The following is a 24,741-nucleotide window of genomic DNA, read 5'->3' as shown; positions in this document are numbered from 1 at the left end:
TGTCAAAAAAGTGAAGCCATTGTTTTGAAAAAATATCGCACGAATAGTAATAAAACGCAACAGTCTTTGTCACATGTAAGAGTATGAAATGCAAAGATTATGCTGAAACATGTATTTTTGCTGAGGAGGGGGTAAACTTGTCAAGAACGGATTCTGTTTCATTTTCCCAGCATTAAATTGACCCTTAGAGACTCGAAATAAGGTAAGAAGCCGAAGGTGTTTTTCTCGTATTCTTTCAAAACTAGAGCAATGTCTTCAGCATGATAAGTCAACTGTTTACGGAAATCCATAAAAATCCGTCTTGGCTAATTATGCAGGTTAGATTATTTTCTGATGCGTTAACTTATGAGATGTTTCAGCGTTTCTTATTTCTCTGAGCATATTTACAGATTATAAAACATGACTTTCAAATAGTTGTAACATTAGTCATCATTTTGTTAGTTTTGTTGTTAATTTTTGTTTGTTGAGATACTTTGTTTACACTAACAGTGAAAATGAATTGGAAAATCATCACTGTTCTAGACTACAAAATTCGCATTATCTTTGTACAGATTTTATTATTACAAGGTAATGATTTAAACATTTTATCCCAAAAGTTTGGGAGAATTTTTTTTACTCTTTATCAATTAATTTTGCAGTGGATTGAAATTTACGATATAAAGAACGGAAATAAAATTTTCAAAAAAATTAAACTCGATTTGAGACAGGACATCATTTTTAAAATTGATGACTGCACTTTTTTTTCAAAACTGAAAACAATGCATATTTTACATCTCGAAAATTAGTTAAGGTTCAAGTCATTCTCTTGTAGAAGTTTTCAACTATTATACTCATCGGAGCCAGATTTTGGGCAACTTTTATACAGATTTCAAACATCATAAAATTAACGCTACAATTATTTTGCCAAAAATCTATACAGTATTTTGACAAAAATAATATTTAAAACAGTTTGGCTCAGTTAATTATAACATATACAGTTTTAAGATAGAGATTAAACCGATTTAATTCATTCAACATTGATTTTTTGGAGTAACCTGTAATGTAACGGATTACAGAAATCTGTATCAGAGTGATTATTCTTGTGCATATATATATATATATATATATAAATATATATATATACATATATATATATATATATATATATATATATATATATATATATATATATATATATATATATATATATAATCTCGGTTTTTATTTAATGTAATGTCTTGGAGCACAGTACAAGGGTGATTTTTACACTGCTATATAAGTTTCCATGTATAGAGTTAAAATAATAGGCTAAAAAAACTGCGGGAAAATGTTCCAAGTCGAGTTGAAAACTAACGTTCGGAATTCTCCAGTGTACTTTGCACGGCTCTGCTCTCCTCCTTTTATACTTTTGGTCTTTGGAATTTTATCCACAGATAAAATTTTTGAATAATGAGTGGACTGTTGCCCTAAAAAGAACTTCTAATGTATTTTAATCTAAAAAATTATAGAATTTTATGATTGAAAAGATGTTTCAAATAAATTCGTCTATTTCTTACACTAATTACAGTTTGAAGATGGATATTGAACGTTTTATTTAATTAAACAATGATATTTGTAGTAATCTGGAATATAGGGGACGGGAATTGAAGGGATTGCAGAAAATTGTATCAAATTCGTCATTGTTGTGCTTATATACGATATCAATTCAATTGTTTCTGGAAAAAACAACAATAAAAGCCGCATAGAAGTCTCCCGGGATTCTTTGTTGTGTTTTCTGTGAAATGAGAAAGAAAAGAAAACAGCTTGATACACGAAAATCCTTTTTTAAGAGGGTTTAAAAAGAAAAAAATAAATGCAATGCTTCAGTTGAATTTAAATGATGTCAAAGAGTCGAAATGTCACCAATCTTATTGTCAAAATGTTCGAAAAATTTAAAAGGCGAGGAAGCATATCTTTTCAACTTCTTTGTATAAAATCAAATATACTTATATGTATAGATATATATTTATATATAAATTTATAAATTTATATATATATATATATATATATATATATAAAATCAGATTTTTATTTAATGTAATCTTTGGGGGAACAGTTCAAGGATAATTTTTACCGTGCTGGATCAGTTTTCCAATATAAAGCTATAATAAAACGGCTAAAAATTTGTGGGAAATTGTTCAACGTCGAATTTAGGACTGACGTTCGACTTTTTTCAGTATAGTTAGCAAGGTTCTATTTCACTCTTATTATCATCCCGGTCGTTGAAAATTTTATCCATAGATAAAAGTTATGAAAAATGAGTTAACTGAGTCATTCAAAATAGTTTTTAAGGGGGCTCATTCTAGCGGTCTGCAAGTAAAAGTTTGTTTTTATTTCTGTAGAAAATTTGATAGGCACAAATGTTCTAAGTAGATTTAAGAACTGACTTTCCAGACTTTCTGTAAATCTTTGGGTGGGCGGTTCTTTTCTTTTCGTTCATCTATTTCGGTAGTTGCATACTACCCAATTCAGTGATGATGGATCCACTGAGGAAAAAAGATAATTGTTTTATTCAGAAACGAAAAACAAAATAAGGACCTCGGTTTAGTTTTTACGTCCAGCATGACTTAGAATTTTCACCTCGAAATAGCCATTAAAAAAGGATTTCAAAAACTGAATCATTTAAGAAGAGTTATACCCCGCACCACAGAAGAAACTGTCAAGTGCACATTGGTTGGTGAAAACATATATATTCTCTGCGGTCTTTCCACGAAATTTTCCACGCAACGTTTAAAAGTTTTAATAGGTGTTCAAAATCTAATCAAAGGTGGGCAGCCTGACTTTATTTGTTCTATTCATTACATAAATAACGCACAAGTCAAACTTCGGGATCTAATTTTATCCTGACATTTTTTGTGGTCGTAGTGAAATAATTTTATCAGTAAATTCTGCTTGAAATTTAATCACAATATTTCTCAAAATACAGAATAAAGCTACTCTGATTCAGTGCTGAAATAATGATATGCGTACTCAGTCCGTGTACCTGCATTGATTGTGATTTTATTTATTTGCATTTTACTTTCAGAACTAGTACAAGAGGTCACGTGCTCGCATTTGGAAGAATATGGAATAAATTTCACCCAGAATTTCAATCGAGGTCAACCATCGCCAGATTGGGAATCATTAGTCTTTTGGATTCCAAACGGAGTTTCCTTATATGGACTGTTGTGCCGCAATCGCAGGTATTTTATCTTAGTGATCGCTCACTTACGAGTAACGGAAATAATTCTCGGTTGAAATCAAGCAGTTAAAATGAAATTTTCGTAAAAGTACAAATTTTTAAGTTTCTAAATTCTCAAACCTCTATATTTTACAAATTTCTAAGTGCACAAATTTCTAAGTGCACAAAGAGAACAAATTTCTTTGGTAAAAAATTTCAAATGTACAAATGTACTTCTATTTGTAATCCTAATCAACGAGAAAACTCTCAGGTGAGCTAATATCCTTCATAATTCTTATTTTTAATATAAAAAAGTTCTGTCCTTTGCCATAAATGGCCAGTAAATTGCAGTTTTTGAGCGCAAAGTGCGTTGTTCTTCCTGTCTAGTTGGAATAGTTCATGGTTATCTAAAGGAAGAATTTCGTTAATGGGAAGTTTGTTTGGGAGGTTTGTTTATTATCATCAACAATTATGGTAAATTGAAGTAAATCGTCTTCTTGTTATTTAGTCGGATATATGTTTTCACATGTTGATAAAGGCTAAAAAATGTGGAGAGTTTTGAATGAGATTCTTGGTTAGAGTTGAAAGTTATTTAGACTTTTAAATTTAAACAAGCAGAATACTTGCATCTGAAACTCTAGGTCATTCAGAAAAAAAAATAATTTTAAATGGTTCATTTGCGTTGTTGCAACTTGATGGCATTTTATGTATTTATGGTTTAATAATAATAATAATTTTAGTTCCTGCGTAATCGCAGCGGAACAGCATTAGGCCTACAGTAGCCTGTTCTCAGCTGCCCTTTTTCTTATTATTCCCCACATTTCAGACTATTATTTCTATGACTTATTTCAAAGAGTCTTTCCTTGATTTCCCTCCTCGTGTTTCAGTCGATACTACTGTTTGGACGCTTATTTTACACAGCAGGGCTCCAATTTTGGTTCAACCTCCCGTTTGGATGGAGAGGCTAGCAAAGCCTGGTTCAGAATTATCATCAAACAGCACTATTCGAAGATCAACATGATCAATTTTGTAAACCCTAGTAAGTTGGTCAGCGTCATCAAATCGTTGTTGAACATTGTAACAGAGTCAAATTGTTATAGTCAGTCCCATAAAGTTGCAACGCTATCAAACGTTTCAATTAAAGGTCAAAGTTCAAATTTAATACATTCAGAGGTAAGCTTTTTGTAGTTCATTTGCATGTAAAGAGTTTTTCGAACGTTCGTTTGCGTTGGCGTTGCAACTTTATGGGAATGACTATACATTTAAGAGGAAGCTTTCTCTGTGAGGATGGGTTCTCGTTTTACATGGCTTCAGGTTGACTATAGCCTGACCACTAGCTCTTGGCTACAATGATGGTATCACGTGAAAGTTTCCAACGCAAAAAGTAGCCATAGTCACCAAAAAGAGCATTCGTACTCACAAAAAGAACACTGTAAGAAATTTCCGCTGCCATTAGGCAGAAACCATATTATTATTTGAAAATATGGGTTTTTACTTGCCTGGGTCTCGGATCTCCCTCGGTCTTGGATCCCTGGGTCTCGGATCTGAGTGACTTGCCGGGGTTTCGGATCTGCGATTTTGGATTCGCAAAAGTTGAAAAAGAAATCTTGGAATTTGCTTTCACATTTTGTACATGAATTCCTAAAGAGTCCTCAAAACATGGAAATTGAACAATTGGTAATTTAAAGTTCCCGAAACTCCGTGATTACCTATAATTGACGTCATTCACTTTCAAGGCACTCCATTTATTACCCAAATCATTTTCAGTTTGTAACTTTCGTGGAATTCAGCCCTTGTTTGCAAATCTACAAACAGTCCTCGCTTTTGATTTTTGGATCTCTATTCTGTATCCCCCAGCTTAGTGGGCATATACCTGTTACGCCCCCCTCGGTGCACGTGCTTTTTTACATAATTACTTGTGTTATATAATAAAACCTGATTCAAAACTGGGGGCCTCAAAATCACGGGGGGATGACAGAATAGATGCTGTGAGTTTCATTAGAAAATCCGGATGTATTCTGTTTTGCCACCCCCAAGCTTAGTGGGCTTATATTTTTTTACACGCGCCAGGCACACGTGCTATTTTTTGACATAGTAACTTCTTATATCACAACATAAAATTTGTATCTGGGGGCGTAAGAAAACACTGGGGAAGGAGGGGGGCGGAGGGCAGAATAAATCCCCGAAATAATAATAATAATAATAATAATAATAACAATAATAATAATAATAATAATAATAATAATAATAATAATAATAATAATAATAATAATAATAATAATAATAATAATAATAATAATAATAATAATAATAATAATAATAATAATAATAATAATAATAATAATAATAATAATAATAATAATAATAATAATAATAATAATAATAATAATAATAATAATAATAATAATAATAATAATAATAATAATAATAATAATAATAATAATAATAATAATAATAATAATAATAATAATAATAATAATAATAATAATAATAATAATAATAATAATAATAATAATAATAATAATAATAATAATAATGAATTTCACTAAACTTGGTTTTGCCACGCTTAGTAAGACCCTAACGGGGCTTGAATTTGATTTCCCTCAAACACTGTCCATCCATATGGGTATGATTTGTAATTAAAATTCTTCTTAGCTAAATCAAATAGATATTCTTTGACTTCTCTTTTGAATTTGGGAGGACTTGAATATGGGTTATAGTTGGAAAAATCACGCGCCAGTGACATCGAATTGTTGAAGTTTGCAACTCGGTAGAAAAAATTAGATCGGCAACGCTGGCGATTACATTCGTTTGAGTATAAAAATATTTTCTCGTTTGATCGTGTTTTCGGATGTCCATCGGAGTAAATTCTTAACTTTTGCTAACCTAATTTGCTAACTTCTTAAATTTGCCGCTCGAGCCTGTAAGGTCACGTAATGTTTGAGAAATAATTCATTAAATTAATGCCATCTGCGTTGGGTTTATTACAGACAACGAAATTACTGCACACAATTTTAGAGAAATTTTGAGTTGTTATCTATCAAAGTGTAGTCAGACACAGATGATCTTAAAACACGTGCACATGTTAAAATGGCGATAGTCTGCAGTGCCAGAAGTTAAAACGCCAGAAAATGCTACTTAGCCAGTAGTTGAATTCCATATGTTTTCCTCTTTTTAAAAAGTGCGAGTTTCTTGGTTATGTTACTCTGCAGAAGTCACTTCGAAATTATGACTTAATATCTCGAACCGCACTGCGGTTCTCAATAAACGCCAGAAGTTTTCAAGCTGAGTCAAGTAACCATTAGTGATATAACAAGCATGTCTAAGAACTATGTTTGGTTCTATTCGAATGTTGAGAAATTAGCTATAAAACCATATTTCAAAGAAGAAAAGAGAGCAACATGATCCCAATTAGTTTTTTGAAATTCTCTTAAAAAGTGTTTCAATATATTAAATAGCCAAATTTAAGTAGGGAAGAGGAAAAAAAAAGAAAAGAAAATTAATTAAAAAAATTGAAGTTGACATCAAGAAAAGTTTTATTTCAGTTTACAACTACCGTTACAAAATGTTAAAGATGTTTTGTTCTATTTTTCTTAGAGGAAAGTAACTTCAAATCCCAACGCAATTAAGAGAATCAGAAAAGCAAAAATTGGAAACTAAGCCAAATTCTCCAAATAATCTACACTAACTGTCCCGAACCCTCTTGAGGGGGAAGGAACTATATACTCAACTGGGTATTTTTTTTGTTCAGTCAATTTTGGCCGATCGATATATTCAGCGTAGAGAGTTGAGACTGGTATCATTAGAAAGCCTGTCAAGCGTAGAAAATGGAATTAAAAAGATTTTGTTAATTTTCGTTTTTTACAGGGAGTTATCGAGGTTTAAATTTTGAGAAAATAGTGTGAATTCCGGTGAGATTTTATTCACAGTTTCCGGAACTTTTGAATGAACCTTCACCAATTTTGCTAAAATTTTTTAATTTTTTTAGAAAGCGTTGTTGATTTTTGTTTGTAAAGACAAAAAACATTTTTTGTAGGCTTTCTTTATTGATTTTTTTTGTCAAAAATTCTGGCTAAAATTTTCGGAATTAAGACTTTTTCATCAAAAAGTGCACAAAATAAGTTTTTTTAGTCCAGTTTGATTAAATTTACAGGAAGTACAGACCCAAACATCACCAACACAATCTTTTTAGACTCAAACTGGGGCTTTTGCTACTTCAAATTCCGTTGCGAGTGCTATGTAATTAAAATTTAGCCGTTTTTGCTAAATTTATTCGTTGATTATTAAAAACGCAGCATTTATTTTTGAGTTTTTAACTAACAAAATATCAATATCTAAAACATTCGAATAATTAGGAGTTTTTAATGGACAATCAGCATTAGCAGGGTTAGTTTTGAATCAATCCTGGAGTGGTATAATCCAAAAATATTTCGGATTGTAATCAGTCGGTATTTTTTATTAAAAAAATCGATCTTTTGTACACTAATTAAATAACAGACAATTTCGAACAAAAGTTCACTAATGATAAGTCCAAATGGATTCCCAAATAGCTCCACATTGTTTTATCTAGCTGATCTACTTGAAAGCTTATGGTCGTTTTGACTTTTAAGAGTATTTGATATTAAAATAAATAATGACTTATTGAACTTTGCCCCTATTTTTTTCTTAATTTGGCCAACTTGTTGCCTATTATAAGAAATGGAAGAATGCTTCCTCTTTCTATTGAAATCAAATTCAATTTTTATTGTGGTTTTACGCCTTAGGATATGGTTTTCTGGCTTTGATATTACTAGATTTCACATTTTTTTTTAAAGTTTTTTTTAGGTATTTGCCCATTTTTCACGTTTTCTAGTTTTGTCACATTGTCACTTTGTTGACAGTTCGTATATCATATTATTGACTTTCAAAATAAAGCACAATTGATATTATTAAAATCCTTGAAGATATAGGATATGATGTTAACGACACTACTTTCTCGAAGAGTTGATTTGAATTTTTTTAAATTATGCCTTAAACTGTTCTTTTTTTGTATTTTTAGTCGTTCGAAAACTCCAGTGCAATGACCCGGTTTCATTGGCTTTTCACAGAGGAATAGGTGATCCGATTTTAATGTTAGTGGATAGCTGCTGGCTTTCATGATTCTGAAAACAATTGTTTTATAAATAAAAAAAAACACTATTTAACTTCGCAATATTGCTCCTTTTATTGTCTGTTTGTTATCTAGTTAATTACAAGCCGTTAATTACCAGCCAAATATGACATTATTGTTTTCAGGGGAAGGTTTCAAAAGGGATTGGTGTCACAATAAATGGATTCGTTATGACTTTACTGGCTTCAAAACGGGTTATTCACAAACAAAAGTAAATAAATTTTTGATTTTTGTCAAATTTGACGTGCTTTTTGCAGACGTAAGACATATTGTGGATAATTACAGGTCTCTTGGGATTTTTTGGAAGAATAAACGAACCTATTTAATATTTCCTTTTGTAATTATTGAGCTTCCATGACTCTGAAAACAATTGTTTTATAAATTAAAAAAAGTTGTATTTTCGCAATTTTGCTCTTTTGTTGTCTGTTTGTTATCTAGTCTCGTTAATTACAAGCCAGATATGACATTATTGTTGTCAAAGGAAGGTTTCAAGAGGGATTGGTGCCACACAATCAAATGTTTTTAAAAAATTCGTTGACTTTACTGGCTTCGACACGGAAAAAAGTAAATTAATTTTTGATTTTTGTCATGTTTGACGTTCTTTTTGTAGATGTAAGACATATTCTGGAGAATTTCAATTTTCAAGGGCTTGCTTTGGAAGAATAAATTAACTTATTTAACTATTTCATTCTGTAAATATTGGCGTTTTTGTAATTGGAAATATTTTTTTCGAAAAAAAGTTAAAGTGTTAATTTATTTTGCATTTTTTCCTTTTTATCTACTTGTTACATAGCTTCATTAATGAGAGGTTACATAATACATTATCGGTGATCGCAGAAGGTGCAGTCAAACATATTTTGATGGCCATAGTATGGCTTTACTGTTTCGAAAGCGTTTTCTGCCAAGTTTCAATTGATTTTTTGTTTGTTGTCTATTTGTTGTTCTTTTTGTAACCGCATAAAAAAATGAATACCGGCAGTCCATAATTCCTTCTATAGGAGCATTTGTAGTCGTACACCTATGGAGTATTTTAGTTGATTTCTTATGGTTTTCATTACTTTGAAATTAATTGTTTTAAAAAGCGAATTTTACAACTTTACTGTTTTTGTTCTTTATTGTCTTATTGTTACCAAGCCTTTTTATTGAGTAGTCCCATATCATTTCTGGTTACAAGCTATTTTATTTAGTTTCAGTTTTATTTTTCTTAGAGGAAAGTAACTTCAAATCCCAACGCAAATAAGAAAACCAGAAAAGTAAAAGTTAGAAACTAAGCAAAATTCTCCAAAAAATCTAAAATAATTTTCTGTAGAGTCAAATGTTGAGATTGTTATTTAAAATAGCAACTTCATATCCGCCACAGAAATTTAAAAATATCCAAATCAGCCAAAGAATTTTCTGTTACTTGTTTCCGCTCCCCAAACTTGCAGCCCAAACTCTTTTATATTTTCAGAATATCAAATAAATGCTTCCTTTTATTAAGTGATGTTTGGCAATTATACTAAATTTCTATGTTGAAAATGACAAATTTTCACTCATTTGATGCGCTCAATTCAAGTAAAAATACTCTAACATGTCAGTGGTTAGTTATAACTTCCCATTACATTGCGAACCAAGGCAATGCCAGTTTAATTCACTCTTTAAAATATCCATAGAAACTTTAAAATATCCTCATTTTTTAATATATCTTCTATAAAATTTTGAATAAATGATCTGATAAAATCATATGAATAGTAGTTAAATTTTGCATGACAAACATGTCATATCCATACAGCAATTAGCTTCTCAGAACATTTGACATAGACCACTTTCTGGCTTTGCAATAATTATTTTGCAAGCTAAGTAAATCACTATCGGTGATTTGTAACGATTTTATGTTATGGTGAATGAAGGCTTAGCCAAACTATTAGATATAGTTTTTACCAATCAGGCAATTTTATTTTCCCACCTCTCGGTGATCCTATATAGCCAGTGTGTTTGGAACCCAACCCCCCCCCCCCCCCCCCCCCCGCTAAATTTTCTTGGCCTAGCTGAAAAGCGCATGACAATCGAAAATTATTTAATTATTTGATTCCTGCTCGTATTGCTTTAGCTGGCTGCTGTGATTCACAAGTGAGGAAATATGAAAAGTACGGCCTTCAGTTTCAGAATATTCAGCCCGATGATTACTTGGCAAAACTGATGGACTACAACGAAGATGGAAAGACTCTCAACTATGTATCGGTACGTCAATTCATCAGATAAATTTTGTTTGGCGCTGTTTTAGATCATACAAATTCTTTAGTAGGACTTTGGGCGAGACCGACCCAGTAAATTAGACCTCGTAATTTCTTGCACTACTCTATAACGACATTATGCATAATCTCGAAGCACTTTCCAGCAACAAGCTCCAAGGTTAACATCCGCATTACAGGATTGCTGCAAGATTAACATCTCTTCTCGGCCTGGGGAAATACATATGATGATTTAGAATTCATATTCGAAGTCCTAGTTGAACAAAAAATACGTGTGCGAAAACTGTGATATCGTCAAATTTACACTATAAAAAGCTTCAATTTGTTCTATTTGAAAACAAAGGAATATATATATTTTTTTAAAAAAACGAAGATAACAAAGCTTTTGCGTGAAATACCAAAAAAAAACGATTCAGTTCAAAAAATAATCCGTATAATTTTAGGCGCCCTTTAAATAGGCGTATATACTCAACCCATGTTTCAACCGGCTTGCTCAGCCCACACTTCAACATTAAGATGGCGTAACCTAATGAGCTCAAAAATCTTCCAATTTTGCTGTGATTCTTCCCAGCCGTACCTCAGATCATAGATGGCCTATATGAATTATTAGTATAGGGTCACGAAAAAAACTAAAGGCCTGGAACCACGCATGGCCCTGGATAATTTATCTTGAGAGAGTCAACATGCCTTTCCATTGATTGAATAGCTTCAAGGAATTTATTGCATCTGGTTTACTTCAATACGAATCCTTTTTGTTTTCAGGCAGTGTATGCTTCGAAGTTATGCATGAACATGCTAATGGATATTGGATTTGGGCCGGGTCAACTACGCAGAGACCATCATGTGACTGTGGTCGAAGGTGCCCCATACGTATTAGGTTGAGTACCCTTAACACACTGATCTCAGTCCACTAAACAACGTGGTTATTTGTATTAAATCAATCTCGTACAAAATCCACAACATTATGACCTTTATAATGGTGGCCGTCGAGCAGGGCGAATGCAAAGCAAGCCGATAGGCAAGCAAACCGACAGAAAAGCAAGCCGAAAGTTATGTAATAGTTATGTAATCTATCAGAAATAATACATTGTCAGCCGTTACAATCAATACTGCGCGTACTATTATAGTGCATAATGTATTCCAATGCACCAAAGAAACAAAAATACGTCCATTTTTAGACATCTAGCGGGTATGGGCCTCAGCGGACCGCTGTCCATGGCCATGCCTCTCATCCGCTGTGGGATGTAATCCGGAAATTGCGGGCCGGTTATCGCGGCGAAGCCGCGACGCGCGCGCCCGCCAGGGGCAACTTAAAATACGGGTATCCGAAAAATTTTCGGCTTGCTTGACCTCATTTTCGAAATTCGGCTTGCTTGCCTATCGGCTTGCTTGACCGCCACCGTCGAGCAGGCCCATAGGCAAGTAAGCCTAACCTTTAAAAATGCGTCAAGCAAGCCGAATTTTTGGACACAGTTGTAATATAAGTTCTCCCTGGCGCGCCAGTAGGCGCGCTTCACCGCAGTAACCGGCCCATGGTTTCTGGATTACATCCAACAGCGGGTGACAGGCAAGGCCATTGACAGCGGTCCACTGAGGCCTCCGACCACTAGATTTTTAAAACATTGGTTATCGTTTTTTTGGCTCTTTTTTGTTTGCCCACTGCTTTATATAGCCATCACTCTGTTTGCACCCCTCAAAAAATTAATTTTTTAATTTTTCGATTCCTGTTTTGATAACGGTAATATGTCGATATCAGAAGTAAACTGAAGGGGTTTTTTGCTCTCGGTTACTTCATAAAATATTTTGGTAAAACTATTCTTGGACAAGTTAACTATCGAATTGATTAAAAAACATGCAACTGCTGCTTACAAGAGTTCAACGTTCTAAATTGGTCGCTCGTTTCTGCATAGAAAAAATGGCTCAAGTGAACTGAAAAAACATCATTGCAAGCCTCATTCTTCGAAACCATTTTGAGAAAAGTTCATCTTTTAGTCCCAAATTTTTCCCTGGATTAAAAATATTAATTTTTCCCCAGATTATCATGGCATCCTTTACCCAAATGGTGGAAGCAATTACCGACCCAGCAACCAAAGAAGCAATGCAAAAGATGTACGAAGAGCTCAAAGAAGGTAACCAACAAACCGCGAAAAAGGTTAGAGATGTTTTTGATTTCTGCGACTACCTTGATGAACGACTCCGCAACCAGGAACGATACACTAGTAAAGATTGCGTTATTCTGCAAAACCCCCCATTTGACGCCCGAGACGAAGCAAAATTGTGCCAAAATATCTTGGATTTTTTTCAAAGATCAACTTAAAGTTAAGGATATAGTTGATAAAAGTTTGAAAGCGTATCAAATCTTGCCAAACCGGAGAGAAGTATCTGGAGGTTTAATGCCCACAGTTATTGTCAAGTTTATATTTCAAAGACAAGGATGGAGTATTCAAAAACCGACGAAAACTTCGCGACTTTAAAAATCCGATAAACAATAAAAACACTTACATCATGGAACGATTGCCTCCTGTTGAGCATGATATAAAGGCGGAAGCTGATAAGCGAAATTATGTGGTGTCTACCAGAAACTGCATGATATCTGTACTTTGTCACATAAATGGCAAAGACGTATTTATTCCCGTAAGATCAAAACAGTGTCTTGACAATCTGAGGAACCCAGTTGTGCGCAAGCAATTTGCTACCGGATCTTATGTGGGGCAAAAGAGAGATCGCGATACTGAGAAATCGGATCTAACGCCGGACTAGAAAAAGACAAAGTAAACGTCTATGGAAAGAAACTCAATCAAACGGACAAGATTGTTTGAAATTTGTTTTGTGTATTACGTGAAACTAAGAGCAAATTTGACATTGGTGTTTTTTTTTAAAGTATTTTGTGTCGTGTAAAGCTCCAGGTATTCAAGGGGGCGGGAGGGTGTTCATTTTGTTGGTCTTGTATTACTTTCTTTAATTTTTTTTCTTTTGTGCCTTTTTTAATAAATTCGGATTGCGAAGAAATTTTTTATAATTAAAAAAAAGTCACTTGTTTTGTTGGCAGTCGGGTGTCTGTGATTTCCGCGGACACTCCTATAAGCTTTTTACGTGAAAAAGATTAGTTGTGATATTCGCGACTACAAAATTATGTATGAAAACAACAAAGAATCTGTGATTTCCGCGGATTCTTAGTAGATTTTTATTTAAGTAGTTGTGATTTCCGCGACTGCTTAGTCAGAAGCTTCAGTAACCTAGTGTCTGTGATTTTCGCGGACTCTTACTAGGTTTAAAATTAAAAGTGGTTGTGATTCTGGCGACTGCTTATCCATAAGGGTAAGGAACTGAGTGTCTGAGATTTCCGCGGACTTTTTTAGATTCTGTACATAATTATACCATTTACAATAACCTTCCAAATTAGCACATCGTGAAAGCTGCGTAATACCTCCAAAAAAGCGGAGGAAAAACGTGGTGACATCAAAAATTCAAAAACATGCAATTTTTTTTAACTGTTTTTCTCATTGCGTGTGTTCTTAAGACCAGATGAATGAGGCTGCAACGCAATCAGTATACTAATGCGATTACTTCTGCAGAATATTCGATCGATTACTAAGAACTTTTCTGAACTTGAAGCTTTCCTAGCCGAGACATCTGAACACGAAGTTATAGCACTTACTGAAACTTGGCTTTCAAAAAGCCCCACTCATAATTATTTTTCTTTAAAAAACTATCAAAATTTGGTAGTCGCTAACAGGGTGAAAAGAGGTGGGGGTGTTGCATTTTATGTTAGGAAAAATCTTGCCTATAAAATTGTTGCAAAAGCTTGAGCTGAATGAATTGCAGATTCTTACAATTTTTTTGCATCCGTTCACATTTTTAACAGTTGTGTACAAACCGCCTTCTACAAAATGTGGTTTTATGTTAAACCAGCTGACAGAATACATACTCAACTTAAACATACCCTTGGGTCAGAAACACTTGGTTTGTGGGGACTTCAATATAGACTTGCTTCGTAGCAGTAGTTCATCCGAAGTGCTTAAAAGCACGTTAAGACTCTTTGAGTTAGAAAGTATGAACTCGGATTCAATAACCAGAGCATGTAGAGGTGGAGGCACATCAATAGACCTTTGCTTTGCTAATCATGACGTAACAGTGTCCATTGTAGAAACGGCTATAACAGATCATTTCACAGTACTTTGTGATACACAGATTGAGATGTGCAACTTTTACCATAACGAAAAAAGCAGCTATAGGTGTTGGAAAAAACTAAAAAATGAACAAACACTGTTAAATATGAATTTTGTTTTACAATATGAATTAGTAAAGAATGCTAAAATTTTTAGGTATGGAACAAGTGAGGTAGCGTTCACAAAGTTTTTTGAGATTCTTGCTCAAGTTTTGAACAAATATGTTCCGAAAGAAACAAAAAAGTCTACTAAGAGACCGAAAAAATGTTGGGTGGATAATAAGGTTAAAAAAGAATGTCAGCGCAAGAAAAAGCTATATCAGGAATACATTCAATGTAAGACACAAGAAAATTGGTTAAAGTTTAAGCAGCAGCGAAACAAAGCCAAAGCAGTTATAAGACAGACTAAAAGGAAGTACTTTGATGTATATCTCTCCTGCAAGGAAGAACAAGGGAATAAAAACTTTTACAAAACAATGAAAAGTCTGAAACCCTCAACTGCAAGTCTCAATGAGAATGACCTTAGCCCAAATTGTGAAGTGTTCAATACTTTCTTCAGCACAATAGGATCTGACTTAAACAGTAAGTTTGACTCTAGTCCAAATTTCTCCCTTATTGACAAAGTACCTGCAACTATGTTACTTCTTGGCACTAATGAAAAGGAAATAGAGTGTATTATAGATAAATTATCAAACAAAATCTCTGAGGACCAGTATGGAATCAGCAACAAATTCCTTAAAGCAGTAAAATGCACCATAGCACCCCTTTTGACTGACTTAATAAACCGATCAATTGCAGACGGCATTTACCCAAACTGTTTGAAAACAGCCAAAGTTGTTCCTACACACAAGTCCGGAGACAAGAGCGTTTGTTCTAATTACAGACCTACTTCCTTATTAGCTACTGTAAGAAAAATTTTTGAAAAAATTCTCAAGTCGAGAATAGTAGATTTTCTGGACCGAAACAGCGTCTTTACAGATCAACAGTTTGGCTTTCGTAATAAAAGAAGTACAGTGGACGCTATAGCAATTGTGATAGATAGCTTAAGGTCAGACAAAATCACTAGTACAAAAAGCTGTTGCGCATTTTTGGATCTAAAAAAAGCTTTTGATACCGTAGATCACAACCTGTTGTTAAAGAAGTGTGAACTTTATGGTCTTAGAGGCCATGTTATGGAATTAATTACTTCATACCTTACTGACCGAAAGCAGTTTGTGCTACACAACAGCCTAAAGTCTAGAGTTTTAGCAATAAACTGTGGGGTTCCACAAGGCTCAGTGTTAGGACCCATTTTGTTCCTTTTATATATAAATGACATGCCGAAAGTCTGCCATACTCTTAAGGTCACTCTTTTTGCTGATGACACCTGTTTGCATTGTAGTTACGATAACAAAAACATTAATTTCGTACAACAAGATCTAACCGAAATTGAGAAGTGGCTTGATGAAAACAAACTAACGATAAATCAGCAAAAAACGTATAATAGGGCCAACTTTTCTTTCAACGGTGTGACTATTGCCTATGCACAATGTGTCAAGTATTTGGGATTACATATTGATATGAACCTAACTTTTAAAGAACATGTTAAGTTCGTACAAAAAAAATTTTGGCCACATTCAACCACTACGATTTTTCAGACAGTTCGTAAGTCAAAAACGAATGCTGCATTTATACAAGATCTACATACAACCTGTTTTCCAATATGGAGTTTTGATTTATGGCTCTGCTAATAAAACAGATCTCTTGGCGCTTGAAAAAATACAAATACTGGTGTGGAGAATACTCTTTGGTATTAAAAAGTTTAACTCAATTAACAACATAAGACAAAAACCTCGTTTACTATCAATACGTGAACTGCATGTTTATGAACTGGTGAAGTGTCTGAGTAAAATTATAAGAAATGAACAACATAACACAGAGTTAAATGATGTCATTTCCAAAGATGAAATAGAAGTTATTACTAATGATTCAAAAAGAATCAAGACAATTAAAAGTAGGTCAAAAGGCACTAAGCAAGAGAGCAAAATTCTTAAGTGGCGCTTACGCAAACTGTTTAATGTTTTAGTGAAATGGGATGTCAGCATTGTTTTAAAAATTGTTCAGTGTAAATCCAAACAACTGCCGCATCTACTTCATGATCTGAAAGATAATTATATTTGTGACAATGAGGAACTCATAAAGGCTTTTTGGTAAGACTTCGCTCTATTGGTGTTTTTTTTTGTTTCTGTATTAAAATCAAAGATGAATTGTGTTTTTTTCCATTTCATTTTTTAAATTTTGATTTAGTTCGGGGGATGGGTGTTGGAGGTAAAGAAAATCATACAACCCATAAAGAATTAATTTGCTCTTAGGCACCACTTGACAGGCTTAATGCCTTTTTGGCGTCCTTTCAGATACATTTAGATACAAAATTGTATTTACAGTATCTGAGAACAATTGATTATTATAAATTGTAATTTCTTTCTCACGCATTAATCTCTGAACTTCGCAGCATCATTATATTGAAATGCCGTTTGTGTTTAATTGTTTACTTGAATGTATACAAACAAGCTTTTATTGCATGTATAAGGGGGGGGGGGCACATCGAAGTGAGAAGAGCCTTTGTTTTTTTGGTACATTAGAAAACATAAATTACAAAAATTTTACATAACTATTGGCTTGCTTTTTATTTCGGCTTACTTTTACATTGGCTTATTTTTCGTTCGACTTTTATAGTGCCAAAAATATTTGCATGAAATGCAATTCCTGCTACAGAAAGAATGTAGTTTAATAGCTAATTATGGTCAGCTCTTTTTAGATCACAACAAGGCGACTCGGTGATGTGTGATCACACATAAGGTTCCGACCCCGCTCATCCACAATTTTGGCATAATTGTCTACCAAATGAGGAACAGATAGAAAAACACAAAAATTCAAGAATTTTTCATAAAAAACTGGTGCATGAACGAAAAGATAGCCTCCGAAGCAAATAACTCAGTGGAGTAAAAAATGATGCATTAGATTGATGAGATATGCCGATATTAAGAAAGCGAGCGAAGACGAACGGCAAAATCAAACAACAACAACAAACATTAATTACATCACAAAATTTATGTCCGTTTTAAAAAACAAAACTTAATAACAAAGTCAAAATAGCGTCAGAAAAAACTGAAAATAAACAAAATAACTTGTAATTCACCAGGAAAAAAAGGTTATTCACCAGTTCATAATAAAGCTTGGTAACAATTCGACAAAAAAGAACAGATTCTTAAAAAGTTAGAAAGGTTAGAAAGTTAGAAAATTCGCTGAATTTTTAAAAAAAAACATTTAACTTCAGTTTAATAAAAAAACCATTAGGAATCAATAAAAACATCCCATAGGTTTACAATTACCAATGCTTCTATAGAAGGGAATTAGGAACTCTTGGTATTCAATTTTTTATGCAGTTACAAAAAGAACAACAAATAGACAACAAACTAAAAATCAATTAAAACTTGCCAGAAAAAGCTTTGGAAGCCGTAAAGCCATACTTTGGCCCCCAAAATATGTTCAAATCCACCTTCGTTGAACACCAATGTTGTATTATGTGGCTGCTCATTAATGAAAATAAGCAAAAATTAGACAAAAAAGAAAAAAAATGCAAAATTAACTAATACTTGTTTTCTTTCGAAGAAAATTTTTTTCCAAAGACAATAAAGCCATTAATTACAAAATGAAAAATTTGAAAATGTCCGTCCATTCTTCCAGAAGAAGCCCTTCTTTTTCCTTGAGACCTGCAATTATCCAGAATATATCTTACGTCTACAAAAAAAACGTCAATTATGACAAAAGTCAAAAATTCATTTACTTTTTTTGTGAAAAACCGGTATGGAAGCCAGTAAAGTCATAACGAATTCTCTTAAAACATTAGATTTTGTGACATCAATCCCTTTTAACGCTTTCCCTTGAAATGTATTATGTGAACTCTCATTAATGAAACTAGGTAACGATTAGACCAAAAAGAAATAGAGCAAGATTATGTAAAACTTGTTTTTTTCGAAAAAATTTTTTTCCAAAGACATGAAAGCCATTAATTACAAAATTAAAAAATTGAATAGGTTCGTTTATTCTTCCAAAGGAAGTCCCCGAGACCTGCAATTATCCAGAACATGTCTTACGTCTACAAAAAGAATGTCAAATGTAACAAAAATCAAAAATTAATTTACTTTTTTTTTGTGAAAGACCCGTATCGAAGCCAGTAAATTCATAACGAATTCTTTAAAAACATTAGATTTTGTGACACCAATCCTTTTTGACACCTTCCCTTGACCAAAATTATGTCATCTTTAACCTTTAATTAACGAGACCAGGTAACAAACAGACATTAAAAGGAACAAAACTGCGAAGTTGTATTGTTTTTTTTTTCATTTTGGAAAACAATTATTTTCAAAGTCATGAAAGCCATTTTTTATCTTCTGAAATCAGAACGTGGGCTCAACTATTCTTCCAGGAAAAGCCAATCAAACCGGGTCATTGTACAGGAAATTAAATACGACTAAAAAGACAAAGTAAAAACGACAGTTAAACACTAAATTAAAAAATTCAATTGAACTCTTCGAGGAAGTATTGTCGAAGCGGTAAAGAAGCACAATCTATATGCTTAAGGTTTTAAATATTATCAATTGTGCATTATTGTGAACGCGAAAAATGTGATGTATGAACTGACAATAACGTGATAATTTGACAAAATTAGAAAACATGAAAAATGAGCAAATACCTAAAAATTAAAAAAAAATCGTGAAATCTAATAGGATCAAAGCCAGAACACCATAACTTAAGGCGTAAAACCACAATAAAGACTAAATTTGAATTCAGCAGAAAGAAGGAGCACTCTTTGATTGCTGACACTAAGCTACAAAACGACCAAGTAAGAGAAAAATGGAGGCAAAGTTCAATAAGCCATTTTTATTTTAAAATCAAATATTTTGAAAGTCAAAACGACCATAGGCTTTCAAGCAATCAACTAGATAATATAATTTTGAGCTGATTAGGAGGCCAACAGGAACTATCACTAGTGAGCTATGATTTGAAATGTTCTGTTATTTAATTAATAAAAAAGATCAATTTTTTTTTATAAAAAACCGACTGATGATAATCCGAATTATTTTTGGATTTTAACGATTCAAGTTTGGTACAGAACTAGTCCTGCTAATGATGATTGTCCATTAGGAATATTTAGTTTTCGGAATGTCATTGATATTGATATTTTGTTTGTTAAAAAATCAAAAGTAAAAGCTGCGTTTTTGATAATCAACGAAAAAAGTTAGCAAAAAACGGCAAAGTTTTATTTACAGAGCACTCTCAACGGAAGTTTAAGTGGAAATAGGCCCTTTTTAGTCTACAAAAATTGTGTTAGTGGTGTTTGGGTGTGAACTTCCTGCAAATTTAATCAGAGTGGACTAAAGAAACTTATTTCGTGCTGTTTTTGATGAAAAAGTCAAAGTTTTGTGAAATTTTCAGCCGGAATTTGTGACAAAAAATTTCAATGAAGATAGCAGACAATGTATTTTGTCTTTAAACGTAAAATCATAATAACATTTTCATGAAAATTCTTTTTAAATTTTATCAAAATTGGCCAAATTTTAGTCAAAAATTCCGAAAAAAGGTGAATGAAATCAACGGAATTCACTCTATTTTCTCGAAAGTTTAAACCTCGATATCTCCCTGTCAAAAACGAAAATCAAAAAAATTTTTTTAATTCCATATTCTACGCTGAACAAGCTTTCTAATGATACCAGTCGCAACTCTCTACGATGAATATATCGATCGGCCAAAACTGACTGAACAAAAAAAAACCCAGTTGAGTATATAGTTCCTCCCCCCTCAAGAGGGGTCGGAACAATTATTAGTGGAGCAAAAACTTGTTACTATAACATTTTGAGACACTGATTGGCAGGTTTGATTTAAAAAAGACGTTTACCCAAAGCGTTATTTTGCATTATGAAGTATATATGCGCTGAAAACAAATGAATATTATGGATTTAACTACGGCAGATTGAAAAAAATAACCCATTACAATTTTTAAGGTTATGCGAAAGTTAGTTTTTTATGAGGGCTTAAGCTATTGCTGGGAAATCAACCACTGTTTTTTTTATATTTTCTGAATTTAATTTATTTGTATCTTAATTTCTGTTCCACGCATGAACTGTCCATGTTTTGCGTTTCTTGCCTACTACTATAGCTGTAAAATTAAAGAACATGGTCATGGGTTCCAAAAGAAGAACCAAATCGCCATAGTTTTAGCAAATTCAAAAAAATTAATCTTAGCAAATGAAGCTTAGCGAATTTGCTAGTGTAAAAAGTCTATATACAGTCTCATGATTTACAATGGTTCAGTACTACAATGCTTTGGGCGCTCAGCTTGGGAGTACAACACTGGAATAAACAAGGATGCTCGTTAATGTGCGTTCGCGCGTAATATTTCGACCCGAGCCCATCTACATTTTTGGCTTAATTGTCAACCTAATGATGAGATAACTAAAAAAAATGTTTGAGTATAAAAAATCGTAACACAGCCAAGCTACTAATTGAAATGAAAAAAAGCATGGCTCATTACAGCGCTCACCAGATATGCCATTTGAAAGACTACAAAAGAAACAAACAACAAAATACGCAAAAAAAAATTTTAGCGAATGTGCAAGAAGAAGAGAAAAACAAACGCAAATATTAACTACTCACAAAACTTTTACAAAAAGGCATAATCTCCGACAGACAAAACATCAGCTACGCCATGATATCAATGAAAAAATAGTTTTTGAATTACAAGGAATTTGATTAAACCTCTCAATGATGAGAAAAAGTTAAAGGTTGACGAAAACAACAAAAACTGAAAAGTATTAAAAAAATTTTGAAATCAACAATACCATAAAACTTTAATAATATTTGCTATCAACTAACTGCATTGAATAAATTCCGTCACTCAAAACTCAATTAGAAGCCTATGAGACCTGTGAGTATTTTACGACTACACGAAGAATTTAAAAAAGGCAAAGACAGCAAATTCAAAAGAATGAGCGAGAAAAGGGTCGAAGCCAATCAAAACAAATCTTGGTAAGAGTTTTTCTAATGTCATATACCCATATAAATTTTAAACAGCGACGGGGTTTTTCTTTTTCAAACAATATGACTTCGAAAAATCAACAAGTGTGAACAAATATACTAAAACCACGAAATTTTGGAGAAAACCCGTTATATCAACGCTATTGAAATCAATAGCTTTCTTCGCAAGTCAAAAAATACGCTAAATTATGCCCCATTGAGAAAAGAAAAGGATGTTTGTCAACCATATGTCATCTGTGGGACATCTCAAAAAGTCTTACGCTTATGAAAACAACAACATATACATTCAAGAACCAAAAATTCAGTAGAAAAGTGCGAGAAGGATGATGAGATAAGATTTCAAAAGGAACCAAAATTATTAAAAAAAAACAAAAATTATTTGAAATTATGAAAACTCGTGGCATCGAAGTCATGAAAACATTAGATAGCAGATGAAACGGCTTACCAGATAAATTTTGGTTGCAGTAAAAGGAGAGGGCTCCTGTTATTACTGAAGCTGACTTACAAATGATAAAAATAGGCTTAATAGTGGTTAGTGTTCAAAAAATATTTTCGAATTTTTTTTCAGTCTTAACGGCCACTAAATTGAATAGCTCTCAAGGGAAGTCAATAAATACGCAACGTTATGCCTCGATAGGAAGTTGAAGATATTTGTCATTCCTTAGTCATTATTATTACATCAGAATAAGTCTTATGATTATGAAAACAACAACAAAAGCAGGCGAAAGACGAAAATTCAGTAGAAATTCAGTGTGGAGGCCATTTAAACCACAATATTTTCTCCAAAAAGTTTACCTATGATCTGTAGAGCGTCTTCTATAAGCCACTGGGAACAATCAATAATGGGATTGTATGATAAAATTTCAAAGGGAACCAAAATTACAAAACAAGTATCTCAAAATTTGAAAAAAAAATTATGAAAATTCGTGGCCTCGAAGACAGAAAACCTTTTTTAGAAGATAAAAGCGCTAACCGTATTCGTTTTAACTGCAGTAGCAGAGAAGGAGTTCCTGTCATTACTGAGATTGACTTACAGTTCAGGAAAATAGGTTTAAGATCAGTTAATGTCCAAAAAAATTCTAAAAAATGTTTCCTTTAAAGTCTTCACAGCCATTAAAATCAGAAGCTCAACGGCAGTTAAAAAATACACTACGTTATGCCCCGATAGGAATACAAATTTTTTTCATTATTATGTTATAACTGAGATATCACAAAAAGTCCTATGATTCTGAAAACAACGACCATTACAGCCAAAAACCAAAAAAAAAATCAGCAGAAATGAGTGAAGTGCCAAAGCCATTTAAACCATAATCTTTTTTCTGAAATTTTTTTCTATGATCCATTGGACGCTTGTTTCAAAAATAATGAGAAATGTCAATATTACGATGATGAGAAAAGACTTCAAAAGGAACCAAAATTTCAAAAAAAAAAACGAATTTTTTTTCGAAGTTCTGAGAATTCGTATTATCGAAGTCATAGAACCAATAGTTAGCAGATAAAACCACTCGCCAGATTATTATGGTTGCAGTAAAAAAGAGAGTGGTCCTTTCATTACTGAGACTGACTTACTGTTCATGAAAATAAGTTTGATTTCAGTTAATGTTCAAAAAAATTTGAAAAATTATTTTATAAAGCCTTAACAGCCATTAGCTGTCGACTCAAAGCACTAGTTAGGTTTACCTAATGCACATTAGGAAGTCGATGTCACCTTTACTTAGCGAATCTATGCTATAGGACTCCAAAAATTTAATAAAATCTTAAAAAGAAAATCAAAGTTTCATTAAAATTTTCGAATCCTCAGAGTCGAAGACAAAAAAACATGATCGATTCTTTGAAGACTAATTTATTGTTCATTGGGTATCATTCGACTGTATATAAAGTTTGTCATTAACGGAACCTCCATATGAAAAGTGACTAGTCTCTAAGTGATTAAAAAAACAATAGTAAATAGCAAAAGTTTTCTAAAAAAAGACAGCTCTCAAATTGAATTCGTTATTTATTGATAGTAAACTTTCTCATGTGACCAGAACTAGTCTTTTAATTGGTCTTTTGGTAACACAATTTTGTTTATTTTGTAGCGTGAAATCTGATTCTGAAACAATATTTTCATAGAGAAGCCTTAATTTGAACAAAGATTACGCTAAAAGTGAACAAAATCACGCAAATATCACGCGTTATCCTCGAAAAATACGAAATTCAAAACAATCTTTTTTAATTTCCAATTCTATGTTTTTTAATGATACCACTCACATTTCTCTATGATGAATATATCGATCGGCGAAAATTGTCTGAACAAAAAAACACATTTGAGTATATAGTTCCCCCCCCCCCCCACAAGTGGGATCGGAACAACAAGGCAATATTTAATAGCATAAACCTGCACCCATAACAAACTTATTATGAGAAAAACAGTTTTGAGTCCTCCATTATTCAGTCTTTGTATTCTCCTGTGTATTGAAAATTCATTTCCGAGAGCATTAACCATAATATTCTGTATTTTAGTTTTATGAAGTTTTTTCTTAAAAAAACGAAAATTTTAGTGGGCCGAGGATTTGGCGACCTTGGACTCCCAGAGATCGACTCCGTAACTTTCGACTACTGGAACATATCCTCCCAACTAACATTCCATTGGTTCAAACACGAAATCATGTGCAAAGGAAGCCCCTGGATTTGCGGAGACACAGATGAAGAGATGTCAAAACTGTATGAAAAAGGAGAAAGTTCGGCATCTAGACAAAATGATAAAAAGGAGTCCAAAAAGGCCAGTGGGAGTAAGAAAAACCGGCGAAAAAATAAGTCACGAGCCTTCAGAAGACGTTTAATAGGTTGAGTTTTGCCATAAAAGTTAGTTGAATTTCAAAAACAGATGTTTGCTGTGACATTTAAAGATCGAAATAATTGACTTGACATTTAAGAATTAAATTCAGCTCAAAATCTA

General features: G+C 32.9%; 1 protein-coding gene across 1 annotated transcript; it reads left to right on the top strand.

The window, feature by feature from the left end:
* Window positions 1-478: 478 nt before the first annotated feature.
* On the top strand, window positions 479-24,741 carry LOC142350756 (uncharacterized). Its single transcript, XM_075402711.1, has 6 exons — window positions 479-567; window positions 3,044-3,200; window positions 4,066-4,217; window positions 10,417-10,547; window positions 11,321-11,435; window positions 24,344-24,741. The coding sequence occupies exons 1-6, from the start codon at window positions 495-497 to the stop codon at window positions 24,631-24,633; spliced, it is 918 nt and encodes a 305-aa protein (XP_075258826.1). The 5' UTR covers window positions 479-494; the 3' UTR covers window positions 24,634-24,741.

The sequence above is a fragment of the Convolutriloba macropyga genome, chromosome 12 (genome assembly GCF_964194025.1).
Source record: "Convolutriloba macropyga chromosome 12, txConMacr16.3, whole genome shotgun sequence".
Lineage (NCBI taxonomy): Eukaryota > Metazoa > Xenacoelomorpha > Acoela > Convolutidae > Convolutriloba > Convolutriloba macropyga.
This window is presented reverse-complemented; position numbering and strand designations above follow the sequence as displayed.